At 45.7% G+C, this 26,666-nt stretch overlaps 1 protein-coding gene across 1 annotated transcript in view; it reads right to left on the bottom strand.

The window, feature by feature from the left end:
• Window positions 1-26,666, bottom strand: part of PSKH1 (protein serine kinase H1) — a 130,059-nt gene that overhangs the window by 55,246 nt on the left and 48,147 nt on the right. The window contains exon 2 of the mRNA XM_077457925.1: window positions 568-1,584. Coding sequence (XP_077314051.1) covers window positions 568-1,503 — 936 coding nt within the window. The 5' untranslated portion in view covers window positions 1,504-1,584. The remainder of the gene's footprint in view (window positions 1-567; window positions 1,585-26,666) is intronic.

Genomic DNA, 26,666 nt, shown 5'->3' with positions numbered 1-26,666 from the left:
TTTCTACAGTGACATTTGTTTTATTATATTTTTCTACATTTTCCTTACTATTTACTTAGGCCTTGCTAGATAATGTCTTTAAAAAGGCCATTGAACCCCAGTGATCTTTAGCACAGGTGCACAGAAAAACACACAGGGATTTCTTCAAAATAGCAAAAGGTAAGAATCTGCAACAGAGTTTGTAAAAATTCTTGGAATGTGCATAGATCACCCAGAGGGGAATGTTTTTTCCTCAACAAAAGTGGAGTTACACTTTAAATACTTTCTAAGGCATTAACAAATATGCATTCCAGGAGCTCTGACTTCACTCGGACTTGCCCATTTAAAGGGTTGTTCCAAGTCAGTAGATCATATAGAACTGAAGCCCATATCGGCCAAGCAACAAGTATTCTTACAAGGTGGTCAGCAATGGCAGCCACTGTACTTCTCCCATTAAAAGGTTTCCTGTAAAGGGTTCTCGATGTGGCTTCCTGTAATAAGTGCATGCCTCCAAATTGCTGTCCTGTAAGATGATGGGAGAAAAAAACATTTGTAACTGGAGACATGTAATGCTCGTGAGGCACTTACCTCTCCAGAGTAGCTGTATTTTCCCTTTAAAATTTGTCGGTACAAACGTGTTCTGTTATCATCTTCAAAAGGCATAGTTCCACTAAGCAGAATATAAGATATAACTCCAAGTGCCCACATGTCCACAGAATTGGTATAAGGTTTCCTTACCAGAATTTCAGGTGCAATATATTCTGGTGTTCCACAGGTTGTCTTCATTAAACAGTCATCTCCTTTTTTTCGTGCACTTGCAAGACCAAAGTCTGTAATCATAATTTTAGAATCTGTTCCTGGATGATAATATAAGAGGTTTTCAGGTTTTAAGTCTCTATGTGTGATTCCAAGAGTATGCAAGTATTTAACCCCTTCCAAAACCATTTGTAGCACATGAGTGGCATCTCGTTCTGTGAAGGAGCCCTTGGCTATTATGCGGTCAAAAAGTTCTCCTCCTGTAGCCAATTCCATTACCATATATACCCTCTCCTGTGTTTCAAAGACCTCAATTAACTGGATAATATTTGTATGACGCACACGTCGAAGCACATTAAGTTCCGACTCGCACACCTCCCTGCCTTCTCTGTATTTGGTTTCAATCATTTTAATTGCATATGGTTGTTTGGAGGCCTTATGTTCTACCCTGACAACACGGCTAAAACTTCCTCTACCGATAAGAGCCTTAATATCATATTTTGCAGTCACTCTTTGGTCAAACTTTGCTCTATATTTAGCTACTTTATGTCTTCGAGGATCAGCAGTTTCTGGGTGGCCATGCTGGTTGCCACAAGGATATGGTGTTGTTGGAGAACCTCCTTTGGTCTCTATTCTGCCATAGTCTGTAATAAAATGTTTATATTGGTCATTTTTTGGCATTAAGTAGGGCTCCACTTTTTTTACCAAGTCCAGCTGAATGTTCTTTGGATGCTCAGGAAGCACTTTGCTTGTCCCACAGCCCATCATGGGAAACCCTCAGTCTTCCATGTGGCATTGTGTTTTCATAAGTCAGCGAACTGATGTATTAGTACCAGCTTCAAAATGGACCTTGAAAAAAAAAAATTAAAATATATATATATATACACACAAATAAATTCTATATCACACACAGGCGTATAACACGCACCTTCAGAGGGATGTTTCAGGAAATTATTTTTTTTTAACCACTTAAGCCCCGGACCATTTTGCATGCCAAAGATCAGAGCACTTTTTGCAATTTGACACTGCGTCGCTTTAACTGACAATTGCCCGGTCGTGCGACGTGGCTCCCTAACAAACTTGATGTCCTTTTTCCCCCCCACAAAGAGAGCTTTCTTTTGGTTGTGTTTGATCACCCCTGCGGTTTTTATTTTTTGCACTATAAAAAAAAAAAAGAGCCACAATTTGGAAAAAATGCATTGTTTTTTACATTTTGCTATAATAAATATCCCCCAAAAATATATATATAAAAAAAAAATTCGGACATTTTTGACACATTTTTGGGACCATTGTCATTTATACAGCAATCAGCCACAATCAATCACAAATGCACGGATTCCTATGTATATGACACTGGCAGTAAAGGGGTTAACCACTAGGTGGCAGGGAAGGGGTTAAGTGAGTCCTGGGGAGTGTTTCTAACTGTGGGAGGGGCGTGGCTGTGTAAGACATGCCACTGATCTCTGCTCCGATCCCAGGGAGCAGAGATCAGTGACACTGTCACTAGGCAGAACGGGGAGATTCTTGTTTACATTAGCATCTCCCCAGGAGATGATCGCGGGTATCCCCGCAGCGTTCGAGTCCTCGGGGCCAGCGATCAGACTCCCGGAGGTCCCGACCAGCGCGATGGCATGGCGTCAAATTTAAAGGGGCGTACCTGTATGCCCATTTGACTGTCCGTGCCATTCTTCCAATGTATATCGGCGAGTGGCGGTCAGCATTTGGTTAAATAAACCACTTTAAAGCAAAATAATGGTCAGTGCCCATCAATGCAGCCTGATTAGTGCTGATCTGCAGCATCAATACAGCTTGATTAGTGCCCAACTGCAGCCTCAATGCAGTCTGATTAATGCCCATCTGTGGCCTCAATGCAGCCTGATTAATGCCCATCTGTAGCCTCACCATCTCTCATCAATGCAGTGCAGGAAATCACCAAGTCGTCATCTCCTGTTTACTCGGCTCTCAGTTGGCAGTCACATACACAGTCCCGCCTCCGCCATCGGCATTGAACCAGCTCCTGTGACTGACAGAACAATGGTCCAATGCCGGGACTGTGTGTGTGACGTGAGAGCCGAGTGAGAGCAGAGTAAACAGGAGATGAGGGCTCGGTGAATTCTGGCAGGGCTCATTCCCTCCCCCCCCCCCTCCAAGGTACACTAAGCCGTTACAGTAATATATCAAATTAAAATGTGTGGTTTCTCATGAAATATAATAAAACCTAATAATGAGGTAATTCCTCATTACCAACCAAATCATAAGGGGTTTTTAGGTGTTTAGGTGTCAAATTATATATTATATACAATAACTACAGAATTAAAGTCTCATATAAAATCGTGTTTTATTATACGTATATATAAACAATTCTGTATCTAAAAATGCAAGCTCCTAAGCTGTGTACAACAACATAATGCAAATTTACATCACAGATACTATTATTGATGTGGACTATCCTTTGCCAACCACTGCTAAGATCATATTTTATGCATTCTATGCATTAAGGTTAACCACTTGTCGACCAGCTCGCGCCAATATACGTTGGCAGAATGGCGCGGGCCCTCAGCGATCGGATTCGTTGCAGAACCGATCAGTCTTCAGGTACAGGTCAATGATTTCTGGCCTGGACCTGCTGATCAGTTCTGACCAATGAAATGCCTCCTCTGCTTGTGAATTGTAAACACAAGCAGAGGAAGTGATGTCACCTCCCGTCCTGGAATTCTTCTCGGTTCCAGAGCATAGAGAGGGGACTAAAAGTGAGCTGCAGCAACACTACACCGACACAGTACACACTACACTGACATAGTACACATCACACATTTCACCCCTGATCACCAATTGCAGTTCTCAGATTTTTTCACTGCATTGGTGTCACTTGTGACACTAATCAGCGTTAGGGCAGCTTGTAGTAGGCCCAGGTAGCTTTAGGGTACCCCCCATTAACCCCCTAATATAGGTTTAACCCCTTGATCACCCACCAGTTAGCCCTTTCACCCCCTGTCATCAGTGTCACTAATAGATCTATTTTCTGATCGCCATATTAGTGTCATAGGTGACGCTAGTTAGCCAGTTGGTTAGTTTCCTATATTACCTAATAAAGGTTTTAACCCCCTGATTGCCCCCTAGTTTACCCTTTCACCCCTGTCACCAGTGATCACAGTATTAATGTCACGGTTGACGCTGGTTAGTTCATTTTTTATAGCATCAGAGTACCCGCCGTATATAACCTAAAAAAGGTTTAAGCCCCTGATCACCTGGCAGGTGACATCACTTAAGTTTTAGACCCCTTTCACACCACACCGCCCATTGCGTCGGCGGTAAAAAGCCGCTATTTTTAGTGGCGTTTTACCGCCGGATTTGCGGCGCATTTCGGCCGCTAGCGGGGCGCTTTTACCCCCCGCTAGCAGCCGTGAAAGGGTTAAAACTGCCGGCAATACGCCGCAATAGCAGCGCTTTGCCGGCGGTATTACAGCGCTGCCCCATTGATTTCAATGGGGAGCAGCAGTGGAGGAGCGGTAAACACACCGCTCCAAAGAAGCTGCTGGCAGGACTTTTTTCTGACGTCCTGCCAGCGCACAGCTGTAGTGTGAAAGCCCTCGGGGCTTTCACACTACACACAATGGTGCAGCTTCTTTAGGGCGGATTGCAGGCGCTATTTCTAACGCTATAGCGCCTGTAAAACGCCCTGGTGTGAAAGGGGTGTTAGCGTCAGTAAGGGTCAACTTCTGTCCCAGGCAGCGTCAGATTATGCGGCACAGTGATGTAGTGGTTAGCACTCTCGCCTAGCAGTAAAAAGGGTCGCTGGTTCGAATCCCAACCACGACTCTACCTGCCTGGAGTTTGCATGTTGTCCCTGTGCCTGTGTGGGTTTCCTCCAGGTACTCCAGTTTCCTCCCACAATCCAAAGACATGCAGGTAGGTTAATTGGCTTCTGTCCAAAATTGGCCCTAGTATATGAATGGGGACCTTGGATTGTGGGCTCCTTGAGGGTAGGGACCAATTTGAGTGTGTAATGTACAGGGATAGGGACAATTGTAGACACTCAGGTTGAACTGGATGGACTGGTGTCTTTATTCAACCTTACTAACTATGAAACTAAGATTAGTGCCAGTAGTGTCAACACCCACCCACACACCATACACCTCCCTTACTAGTATAGTGTCTGAACGGATCAATATCTCCTATACTAGAGTCCCCAGTAGTTTAGGTTTCTCAAAAATGCAGCATTAGCGGGACCAGCCCAGATACCTGCCAGCCCCTACGTTTAGCCTCTGCGACCAGCCCAGCCCACCCAAGTGCAGTATCAATCGATCACTGTCACTTACAAAACACAACATACATAGCTGCAGCCTTCGCAGAGTCAGGCCGGATCCATGCGAACGCTACCAGTTTTTCTGGTAGTAATTGAAGCAGTCGCTGACAATCAGGTGCTCTTTTTGCTTGTAAGTCGCACTAGTTGTATCATAGGAGCTATGAGTACGCACTGATTCCAGTGTGAAACGCGTTAGAATTTTTGTACCCTTTTCCATGCTGTGGATCATTTAATGTGATGTGACCCCCGATTTTTAATAAAAACACAGGATTTTAAGCCTTTCTGGTGTGCGGCTATCCAGAGTTTTTTGCCATTGCCTGCCTAGTTGTAGCTACAAATTTAGAGGCCAAAATGTCCAGACCCAGATACACTAGTGAAGTGGCCCACATGTTGCTGAGCATGACAGATAAGAGTGAAGTGGAAGTTACCCATGTATTTATTTTGCAAAATAATCTTTTAATGAAAAATCCTTTTTTGTATTATGTGTTTAATAAACTATATTATTTTTATAACTGGTGCCTACAAAGTCCATTTCTTCCTTATGTGCTTTTTGATCTAAAACTGTTTTGTAGGACGTGGCACTGCTATACCTTTAAGACCCCCACAGGACCATCCTGTGATGGAGTCTTGGTAAACTTTTTGATTCAAACAAAGCGATATAAAACTAAAATTTATTAATGCGCAGATGTCTAGAAATAAAATTTAAAAAAAGAAACGTACGGGTTAAAAGAACTATTAAAAAAAAAAAAAAAAATTCAAAGATATATATAACTGCATGTCTAAAACTGAAAAAAAAGAAAGAAATCCACACTTGGAGCTCATTTACACTTGCTTCGGTGTCAACACACATTAACCACTTCAGCCCTGGAAGATTTTACCCCCTTCCTGACCAGACCACTTTTTACAATTTGGCACTGCGTCGCTCTGACAATTGCGTGGTCGTGCGAAGCTGTACCCAAACAAAATTTGTATCCTTTTTTTCCCACAAATAGAGCTTTTTTTTGGTGGTAGTTGATCACCTCTGCGGTTTTTATTTTTTGCGCTATAAAAAAAAAAAAGAGACAATTTTTTAAAATACATATATAGTTTTAGCTTATAAGTATATTATATATATATATATATATATATATATATATATATATTTTTTTTTTTTTTGCTATAACAAATATCCCCCAATTTTAAAAAAAAAAGCAAAACAAATTTCTTCATCAGTTTAGGCCGATGTGTATTCTTCTACATATTTTTGGAAAAAATAAATAAATAAATAAATCACAATAAGCATGGTTTGCGCAAAAGTTATAGCATCTACAAAACTATGGGAAAGATTTATGGCAGTGATGGCGAACCTTGGCACCCCAGATGTTTTGGAACTACATTTCCCATGATGCTTGTGCCTTCTGCAGTGTAGTAGAGCATCATGGGAAATGTAGTTCCAAAACATCTGGGGTGCCAAGGTTCACCATCACTGATTTATGGTATTTTTATAAAAAAAATGAAAATAAAATAAAAAATGTATACTAGCAATGACGGTGATCTGAGATTTTTAGCGGTACTGCGACATTGCGACGGACAGATCAGACACTTTTGACACATTTTTGGGACCCCTGACATTTATACTGAGTTCAGTGCACTGTCACTGGCAGAAAAGTGGTTAACACTAGGGGACGATCAAGGGGTTAAATGTGTGTTCCCTCAGTGTGGTCTAACTGTATGGGGATAGGACTGACTAGGAGAGGAGACATATCATTGTTCCTTCTTAGTAGGAACAAACAACATGTCTCCTCTCCCTTGACAGAACAGTGATTTGTGTGTTTACACACACAAATCTCCGTGCTGGCTCTCGTGCACGCATCGGGTTCCCTGCTGTGCAGCAGGCGCGCGCCCTCTGGCGGCTTTTGATGGGGAACCAGTACTCCCCATAAAAAGACCTGAGCCGGTCGGGTACCTGTTAACAGCTAATTTTCCACTTGCTTCAAAACAAGGCATCGGACAGGCTTTGTTAAAGCTCTCTGAACGCTAGTCAAAGTCCCTGTCACTAAATAAAATGGTTAGCTTACAGTCCTGTATACACCTGCTTTTGCTTTGCCCCCTTGTGGCATATGAAAATGGTGTTCAAACCACACACGTGAGGTATCACCGCGATCTTTAGAGTGAGAGCAATAATTCTAGCCCTAGACATTCTTTGTAACTCAAAACATGCAACCTGTAGAATTTTTTAAATGTCGCCTATGGAGATTTTTAAGGGTAGGGTAAAAGTTTGTCGCCATTCCATGAGCGGGCGTCATTTTGAAGCGTGAAGCCCCCCCCCCCAAAATCCTCTTCTGGTAACGTCTTCTCCCTCTGTCGGTCCTCCCCTCTCCGGTTCTTCTCCCCTCTGCGCTGTCCTCTCTCTCCGCTATCTTCTTGCTCTTTTGCAAGGTCTTCTCCCTCTGTTCTTCCTCCAATGTTGACTCCACGCGAGCCCCCGGTGTAATTCTGGGTCCGCCATGTGCAATGACTTATATTGGCATGGGGCGGGGCCGCCAGATGATGTGAGTGTCATCACCCAGTGTATGAATGGGGATGATGTCACAATATAAGTCATTGCACACGGCTGACCCAGCATTACACCGGGAGATCGCGTTGAGTCAACATCGGAGGAAAAACAGAGGGAGAAGACCTGACAAAAGAGCGAGAAGATAGCAGAGAGAGACGACATCGCAGAGAGGGGAGAAGGACTGGCAGATGGAGAAGACGTCGCCAGAAGAGGTAGAAGAGCCAGAGCTGCCTTGATAAAATACTTTAAAAACCCATGTAGTGTGTTTATTTTTGACTTTTTATTTTTAATTTTTTTTAGGTGAATGGGTAGGAGTACAATGTACCCCATACTCATTTACCTAGGGTGGGGGACTGAGATCCAGGGGGCCCCCTTGTTAACCACCGGGCAAGGGTTGTCAGGAAGAGGCCTTTGTCCCCATGTTGGGGAGGACTAGGTGCTTTGGGGTTGGGGGGGAGAAGGAGGCCCCCCTGCCCCAAAGAACCAACCCCTCCATGTTGAGGGCCCCCCCTTTTCTGTCCTGCCGGGCTGCGTGCAATAAGGGCATGATATGGATCTTGGGGGGGACCTCACGCTAAATTTTGGTGGGGTTCCCCTTCAAGATTATCAGCACACAAGTTGCACCGCAAGTCGGATCATCTTGATCCAACTTCAGGTGTGACTTCTATTCAAATCAATGGGCTCCCATAGGGAACCATTGATTTTGAATAGAGACAGAGAAACGGCAGACGTTTCACAGCGTTAAGCAGGGGCGTAACTATAGGGGGTGCAGCAGTCGCGACCGCAACCGGGCCCTGTGATGCAGGGGGCCCGTGCAGCCCCCTCTACATATGGCCGGCAGCAGCATAGGCATCTAGCACACACTATTACATACCCCCTCCATATCCCCCTGGGGACAGGGACCCCTTCTCACGTGGGGACAAGGACCCCTTCTCACCTGGGGGCAGTAACTTCATCTGCTGTGGAGAAAAGGACCTCATCTCTTCTGGGGACGGGGACCCAATCCTGTCTAGGGACAGTCCCCCAATGGGGCACCTAAAAATGTAAAAAATTAAATAAATAAAAACTGCTGATACCAGTGGTGGAACTACAGGGCTCACAAAGGTCATACCTGGGACCATGCCCTGGAGTTCCGCCGCCGGACTCGGAAGGAAGTGACCTGGCTGGGGTTCAGGGGGGCCCTTCATGGTTTCTTGCATCGGGGCCCTGAAGGTTCTAGTTACGCCACTGGCGTTAAGCCTCGTTAAATCACGTTTAACACCTTTTACTGGTGTCTGGCCTTTTCACAGCTCTAGCGATGGAGCCTCAGAACGCTCTGGTCCTCGTTTTTTTGTTTTGTTTTTTTGGAGCTTGACCACTTTCAAACCGGATCATTTTACTGGCTTAAGACTAGACCACTTTTTTTACGATTCGCCACTGCGTTGCTTTAACTGACAATTGACGTCAGTTTTTCTCCACAAATAGTGCTTTCTTTTGGTGGGATTTGATCACCTCTGCGGTTTTTATTTTTTGCGCTATAAACAAAAAAGAGCGACAATTTAAAAATAACTCATTATTTTTTACTTTTTGCTATAATAAATATCCCCCAAATATATATAAAAAACATATTTTTTCCTCAGTTTAGGTCGATACATATTCTTCTACATATTTTTGGTAAAATAAATAAATAAATTTAAAAAAAAAATAAAAAATCGCAATAAGCGATTATTGATTGGTTTGCGCAAAATTTATAGCGTTTACAAAATAGGGGATAGCGTTATGGCATTTTTATTAATATTTTTTTTTTTACTAGTAATGGCGGCGATTTTTATTGTGACTGCGACATTATGGCGGACACATCGGACATTTTTGGGACCATTGTCATTTATACAGCAATCAGTGCTATACAAATGCACTGATTCCTGTGTAAATGACACTGGCAGTGAAGGGGTTAACCAGGGGGTGGCAGTGTAGGGGTTAAGTGTGTCCTAGGGGCGTGCTATTAACTGTGGGGGGGCTGGGCTGTGTGTTAGTGAACACTGAGCTCTGCTCCAATCACAGGAAGCAGAGATCAGTGTCACTTGTTGCTAGGCAAAATGGGGAGATGCTGTTTACATCGGCATCTCCCCGTTCAGCCTCCCTGTGAGATGATCGCGGGTATCCCCGCGGCAATCGAGTCCGCGGAACCCACGACCGGACTCATGGGGGTCCCAACAAGCACGCGCGCGCTGCCGCGATGGCAGGGCGGCAATTTCAAATAGACGTATTTGCCTGCCCGTGCCATTCTGCCGACCTACATCGTCGTGCGCCGGTCGGGAAGTGGTTAAAAACGCCTATGCCACTTACAGCGTCTAAATGCCTTGGTGGGAGTGAGGCCATAGGCTAACATGGAGAGGTATTTTTAAGCTGTAAAAAACGCTCCTAAAAGTGGGTGTAAAAAAAAAAAAAAAAGTAGCTGATTTTCTGGCTTAGATAAGACTTTCTAGACCCCAGGGGATAAAATGTCAATTGCTGCAATATTTTATGTTACACTGTATTTGCCCAGCGGTCTTTCAGATGCAATTTTTTGGGAAAAAGTGCACTTCAATGAATAAAAAATAAAATAAAAAATAAAATAAAAAAAACACGAAACAGTAAAGTTAGCCCAATTTTTTTTGTTTTAATGTGAAAGATTATGCCGCGAGAATCGTGTGAGAATCGTGATCTATCTACTAAGCAAAAAAATTTGGATTCTCATTTTAGCCACAATCGTGCAACTCTAGTAAAATAGGATTATTGTATTTGCCTTAAAATCCTTTTCTCTGTAATTCACCGACTGACACAGCGCCTCTCTAACTAAATGGGTTGTCAAGCCTGCCATTAGGATAACTAGGCAAAATTGTTACACAATACACAGAACTTTTGATCCCGCCGCAGGGGGGCGGACCCTGTGCTATCAACCCTCAACACTGCTCCCAGAAGCTTCAGTACGTCAACAAGCAGTATAACGTAGAAAAAAATAAATAAATAAATAAAAAAGGAGGGGTGGGTGCTGTGTCGGTCGGTGAATTACAGAGAAAAGGATTTTACGGTGAGTACAAAAATCCTATTTTCTCTTATATTCACCGACCGACACAGCTCCTCTCTGTAACTAAATTGGACGTGTAGTGCCAAACGAGGGGTGGGAAAAAAACAGCATAAAAACTTCATCCTCCATGGCAAGTGGGAACTAGTGAAGCTAACTAAACCCACAAAAAACAGCAGTGTGTGGAAAAATTCCACCATATAACCGGGTATCCTCAACAGGAGCGATCCCCAAAACCGCAACATTGCGGAGGTAATGCAACAGTGCATTAACAAAACTGTACTGCGTTTTTATTAAAAAAAACAAAAAAAAACAAAAAAAAAAACACCACAGGAAAAAAACTCAATTGCAACTAAACGGCCGCCTGCAAAACTTTGCGGCCAAACCCAGCATCAGCCGATGCACTGACGTCTACCATGTAGAACTTGGTAAACGTATGGACAGACGACCAGGTCGTCGCCTTACACACCTGAGCGGCAGACGCTTGGTGTTGGAAGGCCCTCTTGTAGAGTGGGCCGTGACTGGAAAGGGGGGCACCTGCCCCTTCGTAGGCTTGTACTACAATCTGTCTGATCCACCTGGAAATGGTGGCCGACGAGACCACCATGCCTTTCTTAGGACCAGCCACCGAAACAAACAGTGAGTCTGACTTCAAAAAGGGGGCTGTGGCAGACAAGTACACCTTCAGAGCCCTAACCACAACGCAAGTGTGAAGGGCCACCTCCTTGGGGTGCTTCGGTTTAGGACACAACAATGGTAATACAATGTCCTCATTGATATGAAAAGCCGAAACCACGTTTGGTAGAAAGGATGGTTGCGGATGCAACACCACCTTATCCCTGTGGACGACCAGATAAGGCGACTTGCATGACAAGGCAGCCAATTCTGAAACCCTCCTGGCCGATGTGATGGCCACTAGAAAGACCACTTTCTGTGAAAGGGTCAACAAGGGAATCTCCTTGATATTCTCAAACGGCGCCTTCTGAAGCGCCGACAACACCAGGTTCAAATCCCACAGAGGTAACGGAGGATGCACCGGAGGGACTACATGTCGCACCCCCTGAACAAAGGTACTCACTAAGGAGTGAGACGCCAGGGGTTGCTGGAAAAAGACAGCCAGAGCTGAAATATGCCCCTTGATGGTGCTCAACGCCAACTTCTGGTCTACACCTTGCTGAAGAAACAGCAGGATCCTGGATATAGAGAAAGAGCGTGGATGCCACCCTTTCTCCTCACACATGGAGATATAGGCCTTCCAAATACGATGGTATATCTTCCTGGAAGAAGATTTCCGAGCCCTCGACATAGTTGGAATCACCGAGTCCGACAGACCCCGGTTCCTCAACACCGACTTTCAACAGCCATGCCGTTAAAGCCAGCGATGGTAAAGCAGGGTGAAAGATTGGACCTTGAGATCGGAGGTCCACTCGCAATGGCAGTTGCCAGGGAGCTTCTGACACCAGACGCACCAGGTCTGCGTACCAGGGCCGCTGAGGCCAATCTGGGGCAACCAAGAATACTCGAATCCCCTCGGCTTCCACTCTGCACAGCAGGCGTGGCAACAGTTTTAGTGGAGGAAAGGCGTAGATCCGCCGGTACTGATCCCACGGAGCCACCAGCGTGTCTGCCCACAGATCTCTAGTCCTGGACATGAATCTTGGTACCTTCCGATTGAGACGGAAGGCCAATAGATCCACATCTGGTGTGCCCCACCACAGGCACAGCAGCCTGAATATCTCCAGATGCAATGCCCATTCTCCTGGGTCCAGCATCTGTCGATAGCCCGCCTGCCAATTTTCCACCCCTGGGATGTAAATGGCCGACAGTGCCGGTACATGTCGTTCTGCCTACCGAAGTATGTGAGCGACCTCCCGGGCAGCGAATGAGCTTCTTGTTCCCCCTTGATGATTTATGTATGCCACAGCCATGGCGTTGTCTGACTGTATCCTGATCAGACGCCCTTGAAGACTCATCGACCATGTGTGGAGGCACAGCCTGATCGCTCTCAATTCGAGCAGACTGATCGGCAACTTGGATTCCTCTGCCGACCAGAGGCCCTGAGCCAACTGAATCCCCATCACTCTATCCCAGCCAGGCAGAAAAGGCGTCCGTAGTCATCACTGTCCATGTCAGAGGAAGGAACGATTTTCCAGACCGAATCACTGGGGACCTCAACCACCAGATCAGGGAGTCCCTGTCTGGTTGACTCACCTGGATCTGCCGATCCAGGGACAACGGAGATTTGTCCCACTTCATCAAAATCTCCTTCTGCAGGACTCTGGTGTGGAACTGGGCATAAGGTACCGCTTGGAAGGAGGCTACCATGAGCCCCAGCACTCGCATGCAAAAGCGGAGCGACGACCACTTGCGGCTCATCAGTAGATTGACCGCCGATCTCAGAGTCATCAACTTGTCTGAGGGGAGAAAATCCCTCGCTTCCCTGGAGTCCAATAGTAACCCCAGGATCTCCAGACGCTGAGTCTGCACAACCACCGACTTCAAAAGTTTTGCCCACTCAGTCAGTGTCTGCGACACCAGTGCGGATGCCAGTACAGGTCGTACGGCTGACCCAACAACTGTAAACAAGGAACGAGACACCGCCTCGGCCTTCCTGTCTGTGGGATCCTTGAATGCAGGAGTCCCCTCAACCGGGATTGTGGTTACTTTATTTAACCTAGATACTGGGGGGTCCGCAACCGGAGGAGCTGACCACTTTTTGAGAAGGCTTTCCTCAAAGCGGGCAACCCCATTCCCATAGGACCGGTACATCAGCAGAGGGATCCGCTTGCTCCTGAATCTTCAGGGTATCACGCACAGCTGTGATAAGTGCTCCAACAAGTGCTTTGTCGCGCCCGGACCCGGACAGGGAATCATCCTCACTGTCCTGGTCAGCCACGTCGGATAGGTCAGAGCAAGGGTCACCAGCCGCAGTCTGCATCAGAGCTCTCCCCAGAGAACGGGGGGGGGGGAGGGCAGGGGCCTCTTACGCGCACCTTTCCTTCCACATGCCGCCTCTATCTTAGCAACATAGGAGTCAAGGACCGCCGTCAGGGTGTCCATGCGCACCGTGCTAACCGCAGGCGACCCGGTTGCTGTTGCCTGGATTTCCGGGTAAGAAACACCAGTTTCTGAAGCCATGCTGACCCTAGCCTGTCTGCCACCTGCGAGGGGACTTAGGACAGTGAAGGTCCCACCCTCCTCCTGCTGCCACCGCGTGGGAGGGTTGGAGGGTACTTAGCACTAAACTCACCACCCTGGGGCGTTCTGTGAATACCACTAGCAGTGCCTGTAGTCTCTAGGAGGTTCCCAGTTGCGGAGAGGAGAAAACGGTGTCAGCTGCAGCAGATATAAACAGCGGTGAAACGTTCTGCAGAGCTAGCTTCAGCGTTCAGCAAATCCAGCGTCCTGTACACACAGTGGACACAGGGCACAGCAAGTGAGAGCACATGTAATGCTGCCACAAGAGAACAGCGGCGAAAAAAGCGCTCAGGCTTCAAGAAAATGGCCGCCAATGCAACTAATAGGAGATCCTAAAGAAGATGGCTGCTGAAGCTCACCAGAGGAATACAGGCTTTCCCACATACAAGATGGCCACCGGACAGCGCCATGCAGTGACAGAGCAAAAAATAAAAATGTGCTGCCTGCCTACAGCCAGAACAACCTCCACAAACACGTTTTTTTGGGACCCCCCAGACCGGGACCAGGACCAACGCCAGCCGCACAGAGCCCCCACAGGTGAGAAAACAGCAAACCCACACATACATACACACCACCCGCAGCACATGCAGCCACCCCCCTCAGAGGGGTGAAGGAGGGGTGATAGGGACTTGGGAGAGAAGATAGGGAGGTGAGGTGGGCCCCGAATCGACCCCCCAGGTAATGCCCAGCCACTTAACCCACCGAGGCAGGGAGAGACGTACTTACCAGTCCTGAAGAGCTGGGAGACATTCCACCACAGACCTACTCCTGTGCAGTTACAGGGTAGCTGTTGGCCCAGTATACTGTAATCCAGACAGCAGTAGCCCGGTCATATGTATACCCCGGAGCATTGAAGCTCACCAACCACCTCTGGAACTGAGGCATGTCGTGGCCTGCCGAGCCTTGGCTGCGGCCTGCTTACGCTCGATGGCCGGACTGGGGAGACTACAAGGATATCATTAACCAGCCTGTCACCCAGCCGGCAGTTGATAGAAGATCTCAAGATCTTTCATCTTGCGTAAAAAACAGCAAACCTGCAGCAAAAACGTGGACCGAGAGGGCCCGCAGGGTTCCTAGGTCATTCTCCTTACTAGGCAAAATAAAAACTGAAGCTGCTGGGAGCAGTGAGGAGGGTTGGTAGCACAGGGTCTTCCCCCCTGGGGTGGGATCAAAAGTTCTGTGTATTGTATAACAATTTTGCCTAGTTTTCCTAATGGCAGGCTATACAACCCATTTAATTACAGAGAGGAGCTGTGTCGGTCGGTGAATATAAGAGAAAGTGTGTGTGTTGTGCTATCTCTTAACCACTTGCCGCCCGCCCTATAGCAGAAACACGGCGGCATAGTGGTTTTAAAATCCTGACCGGACGTCATATGATGTGATCAGGATTTTGAGCCGCTGTGGGCATGCATCGTGGCAATCGTTGTTGCGGGGTATCAGTCTAACACCCCGCAACTACGATCTCGGTAAAGAGTGTCCAATCACGGCTGATCACAGTGTAAATAGGAAAAGCCAGTGATCGGCTTTTCCTCACACGCGTCTGTCAGATGCGAGTAGAGGAGAGCCGATCGGCTGCTCCTCTGACAGGGATGCCACTAGACCACCAGGGATGCCCAGCACCAGGTATGCCACGCTAGACCACCAGGGATGCCAGTCAGTGCCCACAATGGATGCCAGTGACCACAATGGGCATCACCGATTGGCATGCATTGTTTGGCACTAATTGGCATCCATCAGTACAGTATAATACAATACAATGCCGCCTATCAGTGCCCATCCGTGCTGCCTATCAGTCCCCATCCATGCTCATCCCTGCCGCCTATCCATGCCCATCCGTGCCGCCTATCCATACCAATCTGTGCCAGCTATCAGTGACAATTTGTGCCACCTATCAGCGCCCATCCGTGCCGCCCATCAGTGCCGCCTATCAATGCCACATATCAATGTCCATCAATGCCACCTCATCAGTGCCACTTCATTGGTGCCACCTCATCGGTGCCCGTCAGTGCAGCCTCATCAGTGAAGGAGAAAACTTACTTATTTACAAAGTTTTAAAACAAACAAAAAAAAACATTTTTTTTCAAAATTTGCGGTCTTTTTTGTTTAGCAAAAAATAAAAACCGTAGAGGTGCATAAATACCACCAAAAGAAAGCTCTATTTGTGGGGGAAAAAAATGATAAAAATTTCATTTGGGTATAGTGTAGCATAACCGCGCAATTGTCAAAGTGCGACAACGCTGAAAGCTCAAAATTGGTCTGGGCAGGAAGGTGTTTAAGTGCCCTGTATTTAATTGGTTAAAGTGCATAAAAGTACCTTCTAATTCATAAGTGAATCCAATAAAAAGATTATCAAACAAATTATGTAAAATATGTGAAGTGTCAAAATATATAAACATATAGCATTATTCCTATAATTCATAAAGTACCTAATAATTCATGAATAAAATATTAAATAAACTGGACAATAATCACACAATTCATAAATGTCCATTTGCCAATGTCAAACAATATCTGACTGTGCCTTGATGAGAACACCCCCTCATTCAGGATAAAGCAACACGACTTCAACCGTAAACCACTGGAAGTTTTAGATAGCAGTATATACTCTCAGTGCACGCCTTCCTAAAGCAACATACTCACAACGTATGGAGCAAGGTTTACATGAAAAGAGGAAGAGGGACACTCATGCAATGCCTACAATACTCATTATAAAAGTATTATACTTACAAGACAAAGAGTAAACATGCATCATAAACATAAAAATGACTCAGCGCCAAACATTCTGAAGTCACCACTATAAACTCCGCCCTATGTATGTTTTGGCCTAAAGTGTGTCGTCACTGGGGCAACAATGAACGCTGCTGTAGACCCCAAAAAAAAAATAAAAAAAAATAAAAAATAAAAAAAGGTCTGCGCCCGTTGCTGGCTCCTGCCATCTGCCCATTCTGCTGCCTGACAGTTCTCAAATTACTAAGGCGTGGGGCCATCGAATTATGTAACACAGTGACCCCGTCCCTTTGTGATATCATGGACCCAGCATGCACCATGGATGTTCAGGCCCCCCTTGGCAGACGGCAGAAGCCAGCAATGGGTGCAGACCTGTTTTTCTGGGTTGGCAGCAGCGTTCCTCACGACGCTGCATTTACACGGGGGGGGGGGGGGGGGAGGGTTACCCAAACGGTCTAGTATTGAGTGGGTGGGGGGACCACACAATGTTTTTACTTTGATTTAGTGTAAAGATGAGATCTGGGGTCAATAATTCTAATAATAATAATAATAACAGGGCTAGACAAAACCCGGGCGCCAGGTCGCATTTGCGACTAGAATTAGCGACCTGGCGCAGCACAGCTGGGGGTATCCTGTCTCCGTGGACCCCCCCTGGCGTGATAGCGACGGGCCGTTGCGCCGGCGGCCGGCAAATGAGGCCACGGCTTTGAGGCCTTCTGCGGTCCTATGATTTCTTCTGGATTCTGGCACCCTCTTGTGGTGGCCGTTGGTATGACAACCAGCATTGCTAATGGAGCTTCCCCTGCCTGCCTATCTCCTTCCCTTTATTTAGAACCACTAAACATTATATATATTTTTTTATTCTAACATCCTAGAGAATAAAATGGTGGTCGTTACAATACGGTCTGTCACACCGTATTTGCGCAGCGGACTTTTTTGGGGAAAAATTATTTATTTAATAAGAAAACAGTAAAAGTTAGCTTAGTTTTTATATTGTGAAAGATAATGTTACGCCGAGTAAATTGATACCCAACATGTCATGGTTCAAAATTGCGCCCGCTCGTGGAATGGCAACAAACTTTTACCCTTTAAAATCTCCAACGTTTAAAAAAAATTCTACAGGTTGCATGTTTTGAGTTACAGAGGAGGTCTATGGCTAGAATTATTGCTCTCGCTCTACCGATCACGGCAATACCTCACATGTGTGGTTTGAACACCTTGTAAAAATCCCTTGTAATAGAAAAAAGCATGACAGGTCCTCTTAAATATGAGATCTGGGGTCAGAGAGACCTCAGATCTCATATTTACACTAAAATGCAATTAAAAAAAAATTGTCATTTGAAAAAATAAATAAAATGTCCCTCTAAGAGCTATGGGCAATGACTTGGAGACAGGTGGGGTGCTGCACTATCTTCCCCTCACTCGTCTCCATGGCAGACCAGGGACAGGTCCGGATCGCCGTTACCGACCTGGCTCCTAACTTTTTTAGCTGGCTCCTAGATTCCAAGCAAATTTGACAAGCCCTGAATAATAATTCTAGCTCTAGACCTCCTCTGTAACTCAAAACATGCAACCTGTAGATTTTTTTAAACATCGCCTATGGAGATTTGTAGGGGTAAAAGTTTGTCGCCATTCCACGAGCAGGCTTTATTTTGACGCGTGACATGTTGGGTATCAATTTACTCAGCGTAACGTTAATTGTGCTAACTTTAATGTTGTCTTTAACCTCCTCCCGCCCGCCCTATAGCCGAATGACGGGCGTAGAGCAGGCGGGTTCGTCCGGGCGGTCATCCCTGGACGGCTTTGTGTTTACTTCCGCAATGCGCGCCGCCGGGGCGCGCATCGCGGAAGTTTTGTATCCGCCGTGTCTCCCGGAGACAGGCGAATACAGATCGCCGTGAACGGCCAATCAAAGCGGCCGTTCACAGAGCAATCACAGCTGCCAATAGGAGATGATCTCAAATGTAAACAAATGAGATCATCTCCCATTGCCGTGTCTCTCTCTCCTCACACAGAGACAGCGTGTGAGGAGAGAGAGGATCTGTGAGTGTAACACTGTGAATTATACTGTGACTAACATCTGTCAGCCCCAGTGCCATCTGTCAGCCCCAGTGCCAGTGCCAACTGTCAGCCCAGTGCCATCTGTCAGCCCAGTGCCATCTGCCAGTAGTGCCAGTGCCGCCAGTGCCAGCGCCACCTGCCACCGCCAGCGCCACCTGCCAGCCCCAGTGCCGTCAGCCCTAGTGCCGTCAGCCCCAGTGCCGCCAGCCCCAGTGCCGCCAGTGCCGTCAGCCCCAGTGCCGCCAGTGCCAGTGCCGCCAGTGCCACCTGCCAGCGCCCCCTGCCAGCGCCGTCAGCCCCAGTGCCACCTGCCAGCGCCAGTGCCACCTGCCAGCGCCAGTGCCACCTGCCAGCACCAGTGCCATCCGTCAGCCCCAGTGCCGTCAGCCCCAGTGCCGTCAGCCCCAGTGCCGCCAGTGCCACCTGCCAGTGCCATCTGCCAGCCGCAGTGCCATCTGCCAGCCCCATTTGCCAGAGCAATTAGCCAGAGCAAATAGCCAGTGCCATCTGCCAGTGCCAGCCACATCTGCCAGCCACATCTGTCAGCCACATCTGCCAGCCAGCCACATCTGCCAGCCACATCTGTCAGCCAGCCACATCTGTCAGCCAGCCACATCTGTCTGCCAGCCACATCTGCCAGCCACATCTGTCAGTCCCATCTGCCTCCAGTGCCACGTGTTGTCAGTGCCACGTGTCGTCAGTGCCACGTGTCGTCAGTGTCACCTGTGATCAGTGCTGTCAGTGTCACCTGCCACATCAGCGTCGCCTGTCAGTGCCATTTGTGATCAAAAAAATGTCACAAAGATTGTATTCAGCTGAGGAGGCATATGATATCCTTGCAGCCGACGAGAGCAACGGGGAGGTTTCCGCTTCGGATTCCTCCTCATATTCAGATTGTGACTCTGATGTGGACTACGAGCCTGTCCTCAGCAGCGGTACCATGACAGCTTCAGAGGAGGAAGATGATAGTCCGCCCGTCAGACAAAGGCGCACTGGTGAGGAGGCGGTACCATCCACCAGCACCGCAGAGCCATCCACCAGCAACCCAGTGCCATCCACCGGCACCACAGTACCTCGGCAAAGGCCACGTACCAGTGGGGTGTCAACTCGGCCCCAAAGGGTTAGGTCCCATGCCAGCCTTCCCTATTCCCTCCAGAACCCCTTGTGGCTTCCTCCTAACTCAGGAGAAGCCAACGTTCCCCCTTTCACTGCCAACCCAGGAGTCCAGGTGGACACACAAAATTTTTCCCTGATGGACTTTTTCCACCTAATTTTTACAGAGGACTTGCTTGAATCCATTGTGGTCCAGTCCAACCTATATGCCCAACAATTTATTGCAAGCAACCCAACGTCCTCTTATGCCCGTCCCTACGAGTGGAGAGCCCTAACAGTGGAGGAGTTTAAAAAATTTTTGGGCCTCACATTTTGTATGGGACTAAACAATAAAAATGAAATACGTGCATATTGGTCATCCCGCCCCATCTATCACATGCCCATCTTTTCCTCAATAATGTCCCGGACCAGGATATCTAACGATAATGAGATTCCTACACTTTAATGACAATACCCAGTGCCTTCCCCGGAATGACCCAAATTTTGATAAACTTTACAAAATTCGGCCACTAATAATTTATTTTTCTCAGATTTTCCCCCAGTTGTTTACCCCAGACCAACACATATGTGTGGATGAGTCCCTGATAAAATTTTCTGGCAGGCTGGGGCTAAAGCAATTTATTCCCTCCAAAAGGGCCCGCTATGGAGTGAAGATGTATAAGTTGTGTGACCGAGCCACAGGGTATACATATTCCTTCATGGTATACGAAGGGAAGGACAGCCAGCTACATCCCCCTAATTGCCCCGAATACATCGGATCGAGTGGAAAAGTTGTTTGGGAACTCATAAACCCACTCCTTGAGAAAGGCTACCATCTGTATGTGGACAATTTTTATACAAGTTTACCCCTGTTCCGCAACCTCCATAGAATGCAAACTCCAGCATGTGGCACCGTAAGAACGAACCGGAAGGGCTTTCCTCAAAGCCTCGTCAACAAAAGGCTAAGAAAAGGCGAAGCGGCGAGTTTACGGAATGAGGAAATTTTGGCTGTGAAGTGTAGGGACAGAAGGGATGTCTATATGCTTTCTTCGATCCACAACAACACTTTTGTTGAGATCACCAGGAGGGATGGCCCAATACAAAAACCCACTTGTATCCATGAGTACAACATGTTCATGGGGGGTGTCGACTTGAACGACCAGATGCTCGAACCCTATCTTGCCATGAGAAGAACATACAAGTGGTATAAAAAAAATTCAATTTATTTCTTTAATTTGGCCATATACAACACATATGTCATTTATCGTAAGTCCACAGAAAGACCCATACCCTTCCTTGGCTACCAGGAGGAAATCACCACTGCCCTTATATACCCCAACGGCCCGCCACAAAACATTCGATCCGATGTAATTAGCAGACTCTCTGAACACCACTTTCCTGACAAAATCCCTCCCAAACCAACAGGCCGAAGACATCAGAAAAAATGTCGGGTGTGCAGCAAACGAGGAGTGAGAAGAGACACCACTTATCATTGTGCCCAATGCCCTTCCCAACCAGGCCTCTGCATAGGTGACTGTTTCCGCCGTTACCATACTTTAGTGAATTATTAGTGAAGTATGGTAACCCTAACCCTCACTTCCTGCCATTTACCTTCAAACCCCTTATGCCTCTGCTTGCTCTGTAACTGACCCTGGCTTGTTATTCGACCACGCTTCTGCCTACTGATTTTGTACATACCTCTGCCTGATCTGGAACTGACCCTGGCTTGTTATTCGACCACGCCTCTGCCTACTGATTCTGTTTATGCCTCTACCTGATCTGGAACTGACCTTGGACTGTTATTCGACCATGCTTCTGCCTACTGATTCTGTACATACCTCTGCCTGATCTGGAACTGACCCGGACTGTTTGACCATGCCTTTTGCCTGCCTCTTGGACTGATCTTGTACCCTCTCAGTGGACTAGTGGGATTCATAACAGGGGTCTCACATATGTGAGGGGCTCCAGAATAGATTTTTTGGATGAAGAAGACAATTTCCTTTGTTTTCTCATTCCTAGATTAGGGTCTGGAGACTCGGAGGCTTCAAAGAGATTTGGGTGGGAGAAGCCTCTACCCCTATCCCCATTCTGTCCTGAAAAAGGCCCTACTTCTGCCTGCTGCCTGTAGGACCTATACCATCATGCCTCTGCCTGTCGCATGAACTGACCACACCACATGGATGGACCATGTTCCTGCCTACTACCAGGACCAATATTTTGGCAATGCTGACGATCTCTGCCTGCACTGACCTTGGACTGTATATGGACAGTATCCCTGCCTGCTGCCAATATTGACTATAGACAGTATACCTGCCTGTTGCCTGGAAAATTGTGTTCACTTTTGCTGACCAAGTCCCTGTCTGCTGCCTGGACCAGTGCTATCATCCTGTGGACAACTGCGCTGCTAAAACCACAGGTAATCTTTTGTTTACTCTTTTCTCGGCAGAATGTATTTTGGGGTGTAATTCTTGGTATGTGCAGGCTATGTGTCCCTGGAACACCTGATGGTGTTCCTTGCATGTTGGGCCTCTGTATGTGGCCAAGCTGTGTAAAAGTCTCACACATTTGGTATCGTTATACTCAGGAGGAGTAGTAGAACGTATTTTGGGGTGTCATTTTTGCTATGTAAATGCTATGTGTTGGAAATATCTTATAAATTGACAACTTTGCGTAAAAAAAATGCGTTTTCATTTTTTTTCCACATTTTCCCAAAACTTCTGGACAAAAAATGAACCATTCAAACGACTCAATATGCCTCATAGATTATACGTTGGGGTGTTAGCTTTCCAAAATGGGGTCACTTTGTGGGCATTTCCATTGTCCTGGTGCTCCAGGGTCTTCAAAAGTGTAATAGGTGGTTGAGAAATGAAATGTGTAATTTATGCTCCTAGAACGCCTGATGGTGCTATTTCAATATTGGGCCTCTGTATGTGGCCAGGCTGTGTAAAAGTCTCACACATTTGGTATTGTAATACTCAGGAGGAGTAGCAGAACGTATTTTGGGGTGTCATTTGTGGTATACACATGCCATGTGAGAGAAATAACCTATTACATTGAAAATTTTGTGAGGAAAAAAAAAAAAAAAAAAAATCTTCATTTTGCAAAGAATTGTGGGAAAAATATGACAACATCAAAACCCTCACCATGCATCTTAGTAAATACCTTGGAATGTCTACTTTCAAAAAAGGGGTCATTCGGGGGGTATTTGTACTTTCCTGACTTGTTCGGTCGCAAGAAATGAGATAGGCCACCAGTACATCAGATGTGATCAATTTTTTATGATTCGCACCACAGCTTGTAGACTCTCTAACTTTCACAAAGACCAAATAATATCCACTAATTTGGGTTATTTTTACCAAAGATATGTAGCAGTATAAATTGTGGCCAAAATTTATGAAAAAAAAATTATAATTTGCAAAATTTTATCACAGAAACAAAGAAAAATGCGTTTTTGTTCAAAATTTTCGGTCTTTTTTCTTTCATAGCGCAAAAAATAAAGACCCCAGAGGTGATCAAATACCACCAAAAGAAAGCTCTATTTGTGGGAAAAAAAGGACACAAAATTAATTTGGGTACAGTGTTGCATGACTGAGTAATTGTCATTCAAAGTGTGAGAGCACCAAAAGCTGAAAATTGGTCTGGGCAGGAAGGGTGTTTAAGTGCCCAGTAAGCAAGTGGTTAATTCAAAAAAGTGTATTTTTTCCAAAAAAACGTGCACTTGTAAGACCGCTGCGCAAATACGGTGTGACGGAAAGTATTGAAACGGCCGGCATTTTATTCTCTAGGGTGGCAGAAAAAAAATTATAATGTTTGGGGGTTCTAAGTAAAAAAAAGTTTTTAACTTGTAAACAACAAATCTCAAAAAGAGGCTCTCAAAATGGTGGAGGTGAGGAAATGCGTAGTGTGGGACTTCGAGTTACGTCACTTTGTTGGAATGCACAATGGAGGGCACAGCAGTGTTTCTGGTTTCATTTGTGAAAGGCTGTCTATCCACATTCACATTGTAATGCATATCTATCTTTTTACTGTGTGGGGTTAAAATAAAGTGGTTACACTGAGATGTCTCCCTTTCTTTTCGCTTTGGTATGCTGGATATGGTATGGTGTTCCGAGAGGATTTAACGAAACAGTGAAATATTTCCTGTTGTGATAGCAGACCTGATTTATGGTGCTTACAGAAAATGCTGAGTACAGCGTGATCCAGGTTGTGAAACATCTGGCTTAAAGAGGCACATTTTAACTTTCTGGACGTACACAAGGAGTCAATATGATCTGGTGAGTGGAGTGCTTCCTGCACGGTTAAAGCATATGTGACCAGGAATAAGTGCACAAGAGCACACAAAGAGAATATGTGGACATATTCTGTGTAATTTGAATATGAAAGCCTTACTTTGAGCCTTACTTACACCACTCAAGGTTCTCATTTTTAACTGAAGATGTGCGTAAGCCATTCATACGCCCAATCACTGTTTTTAAAAAGTCTTTGAGGTCTTTAAAATGGTAACAACTACTTTTTCCTGAGCTAGTATGGTCTTGTCCACGTATAGTTTCCATAGGCATTGATTTGGCAAAGCCTTCATATGCATTTTCGGTATAGCTTCCATATGCAGCATTACACCAGCTTAACATTTTAAGGGCTAGTTTACACTTGCTTCAAAACAGCTTCGGACACGCTTTGTTAAAGCTCTCTGAACGCCAATTAAAGCTGCTGTCACTAAATAAAATTGTTAGCTTACAGTCCTGTTTACACCTGCTTTTGCTTGGTGCTTTGGTGGGGCTTCGATGAGGCTTTGGTGAGGCTTTGGTGGGGCTTTGAGGCTTTGGTGAGGTTTCGTGGAGCTTAAGTGGGGCTTCAAGTGAGCTTTGCCATAGACTTCTGTGGAGGCTTTGAAGCACAACTAAAGCTACATGGGGTATTTTTTAAGCAAAGCAAAGCAAAAGCAGGTATAAACAGGACTGTAAGCTAACCATTTTATTTAGTGACAGGGACTTTGACTAGCGTTCAGAGAGCTTTGAGAAAGCCTGTCCAAAGCCTTCTTTGAAGCAAGTGGAAAATAGATGTTAACCGGTACCCAGCCGCCAGAAAGCACGTAAAAAAAAAAAAAAATTCTTATTTATTTTTACACTGTTTAACCACTTGGTTCCCACACTACGTCTATTGACGTCATGGGCTTTCAGTGGTTATATCTAAATGATGCCTGAGGCCACAGACATCATTCAGATATTGCCGTTTTCGGCCGGCGATTCCCTGCACCATAAGAACGATCATAGCGGCTGTTCCATCGCTTGATCATTCTTACGGGCGGCGGGAGAGGACGCCCCCCCTCCCGCCGCCCTCCGGTGCTTGTACCGACTTACCGTTTCCATCAGTGAGTCGGTCACAGGATCCGCTGGCCCCAGCAAGTTACCGTAGAGATTTCCGGCGGACCATATTGTCCCCAGAGTCTCTATGGTCGTTCGGAGGCCAGGTGCGATATTATGACGTCACGCCCGGCCTCTACCAGGATCGTTTTTTTTTTTTTTATTCTTCCCAGCCTAGAGGTGAGATATGGGATCTTATTGACCCCATATCTCACTGTAAATATGTCCGATCGTGCCATATTCCTATTACAAGGGATGTTTACATTCCTTGTAATAGGAATAAAAGTCATCAAATTTTTTTTTTTTTTTTTTTTTTTAGTGTAAAACTAAAAAAATAAAAATAAAATTAACAATAAAAAAAAAAAAAAAAATTTAAAGCGCCCCTGTCCCCGTGAGCTCGCACACAGAAGCGAATGCATACGGAAGTCCCGCCCACATATGGAAACGGTGTTCAAACCACACATGTGAGGTATCGCCACGAACGTTAGAGCGAGAGCAATAATTCTAGCCCTAGACCTCCTCTGTAACCCAAAATATGTAACCAGTAAAAAAATTTAAAGCGTCACCTATGGGGATTTTTAAATACCAAAGTTTGGCACCATTCCACGAGCGCGTGCAATTTTGAAGCGTGACATGTTGGGTATCTATTTACTCGGCGTATCCTCCTCTTTCACATTATGCAAAAAAAATGGGCTAACCTTACTATTTTTTTTTTGTTTTGTTTTTTTAAGCATGAAAGTTTTTTTTTCTAAAAAAAAACGTGTTCGAAAAATTGCTGCGCAAATAGCGTGCGAGATAAAAAGTTGCAACTAACGCCATTGTATTCTCTAGGGTCTTTGCTAAAAAAAAACATATATAATGTTTTGGGGTTCTATGTCATTTTCTAGCAAAAAAATTAGGAATTTTACATGTAGGAGAGAAATGTCAGAATTGGCCTGGATGCAAAGTGGTTAAAAAAAAATAAAAAATTCCTCGGAATTGAAAAAAGCATGACAGGACCTCTTAAATATGAAAAGACATCAGAGCTCATATTTAGACTAAAATGCAATAGAAAAAAAAAAATGTTATAAAAAAAAAAAAAATGTAAACAAATAAATTAAAAAAATGGCCCTTTAAGACCTGTGGGTGGAAGTGACGTTTTTATGTCACTTCCGCCCAGTAATTGTATGGAGATGGGTGGGGGCCATCTTCACCTCACTCGTCTCCATACTGAGCCAGCTACAGGACGCGATCGCCTTCGCCGCTGCCGACGGCTCCGGTAAACGTGTAGAGTTATTTTGAGGGGACAGCAAATTTACATTGTTATTAGAGGTCGACCGATATTTGCCGTTTTTTAATTAATCGGCATCGGCCGATTGTGATGATAAAAAGGCCGATTTAGAACAGCGGGACTTGGAAATGACTTCTGTAATAGAAGTCAGTGTAAGTTGCCTGAGTCGTCATAGAAACGTCTTTCCTCCTCTCTGGGCAGTCTGCCAAGAAAAGAGTAAAATGATACAATGTTTACACTTGAATGAATGAACTCATCTCTGTGTGTAGAAGTTCTCAGTTTAACCATTTAAAGACAATCTTTTCTGACACTTGTTGCTTACAAGTAAAAATCCTGTA

Source organism: Lithobates pipiens, unplaced genomic scaffold (genome assembly GCF_037356315.1).
Source record: "Lithobates pipiens isolate NorthernLeopardFrog02 unplaced genomic scaffold, aLitPip1_a1.2 Scaffold_10, whole genome shotgun sequence".
Classification (NCBI taxonomy): Eukaryota; Metazoa; Chordata; class Amphibia; order Anura; family Ranidae; genus Lithobates; species Lithobates pipiens.
Note: the sequence above shows the minus strand (reverse complement) of the source record. Positions and strands in the feature narration are given on the sequence as shown.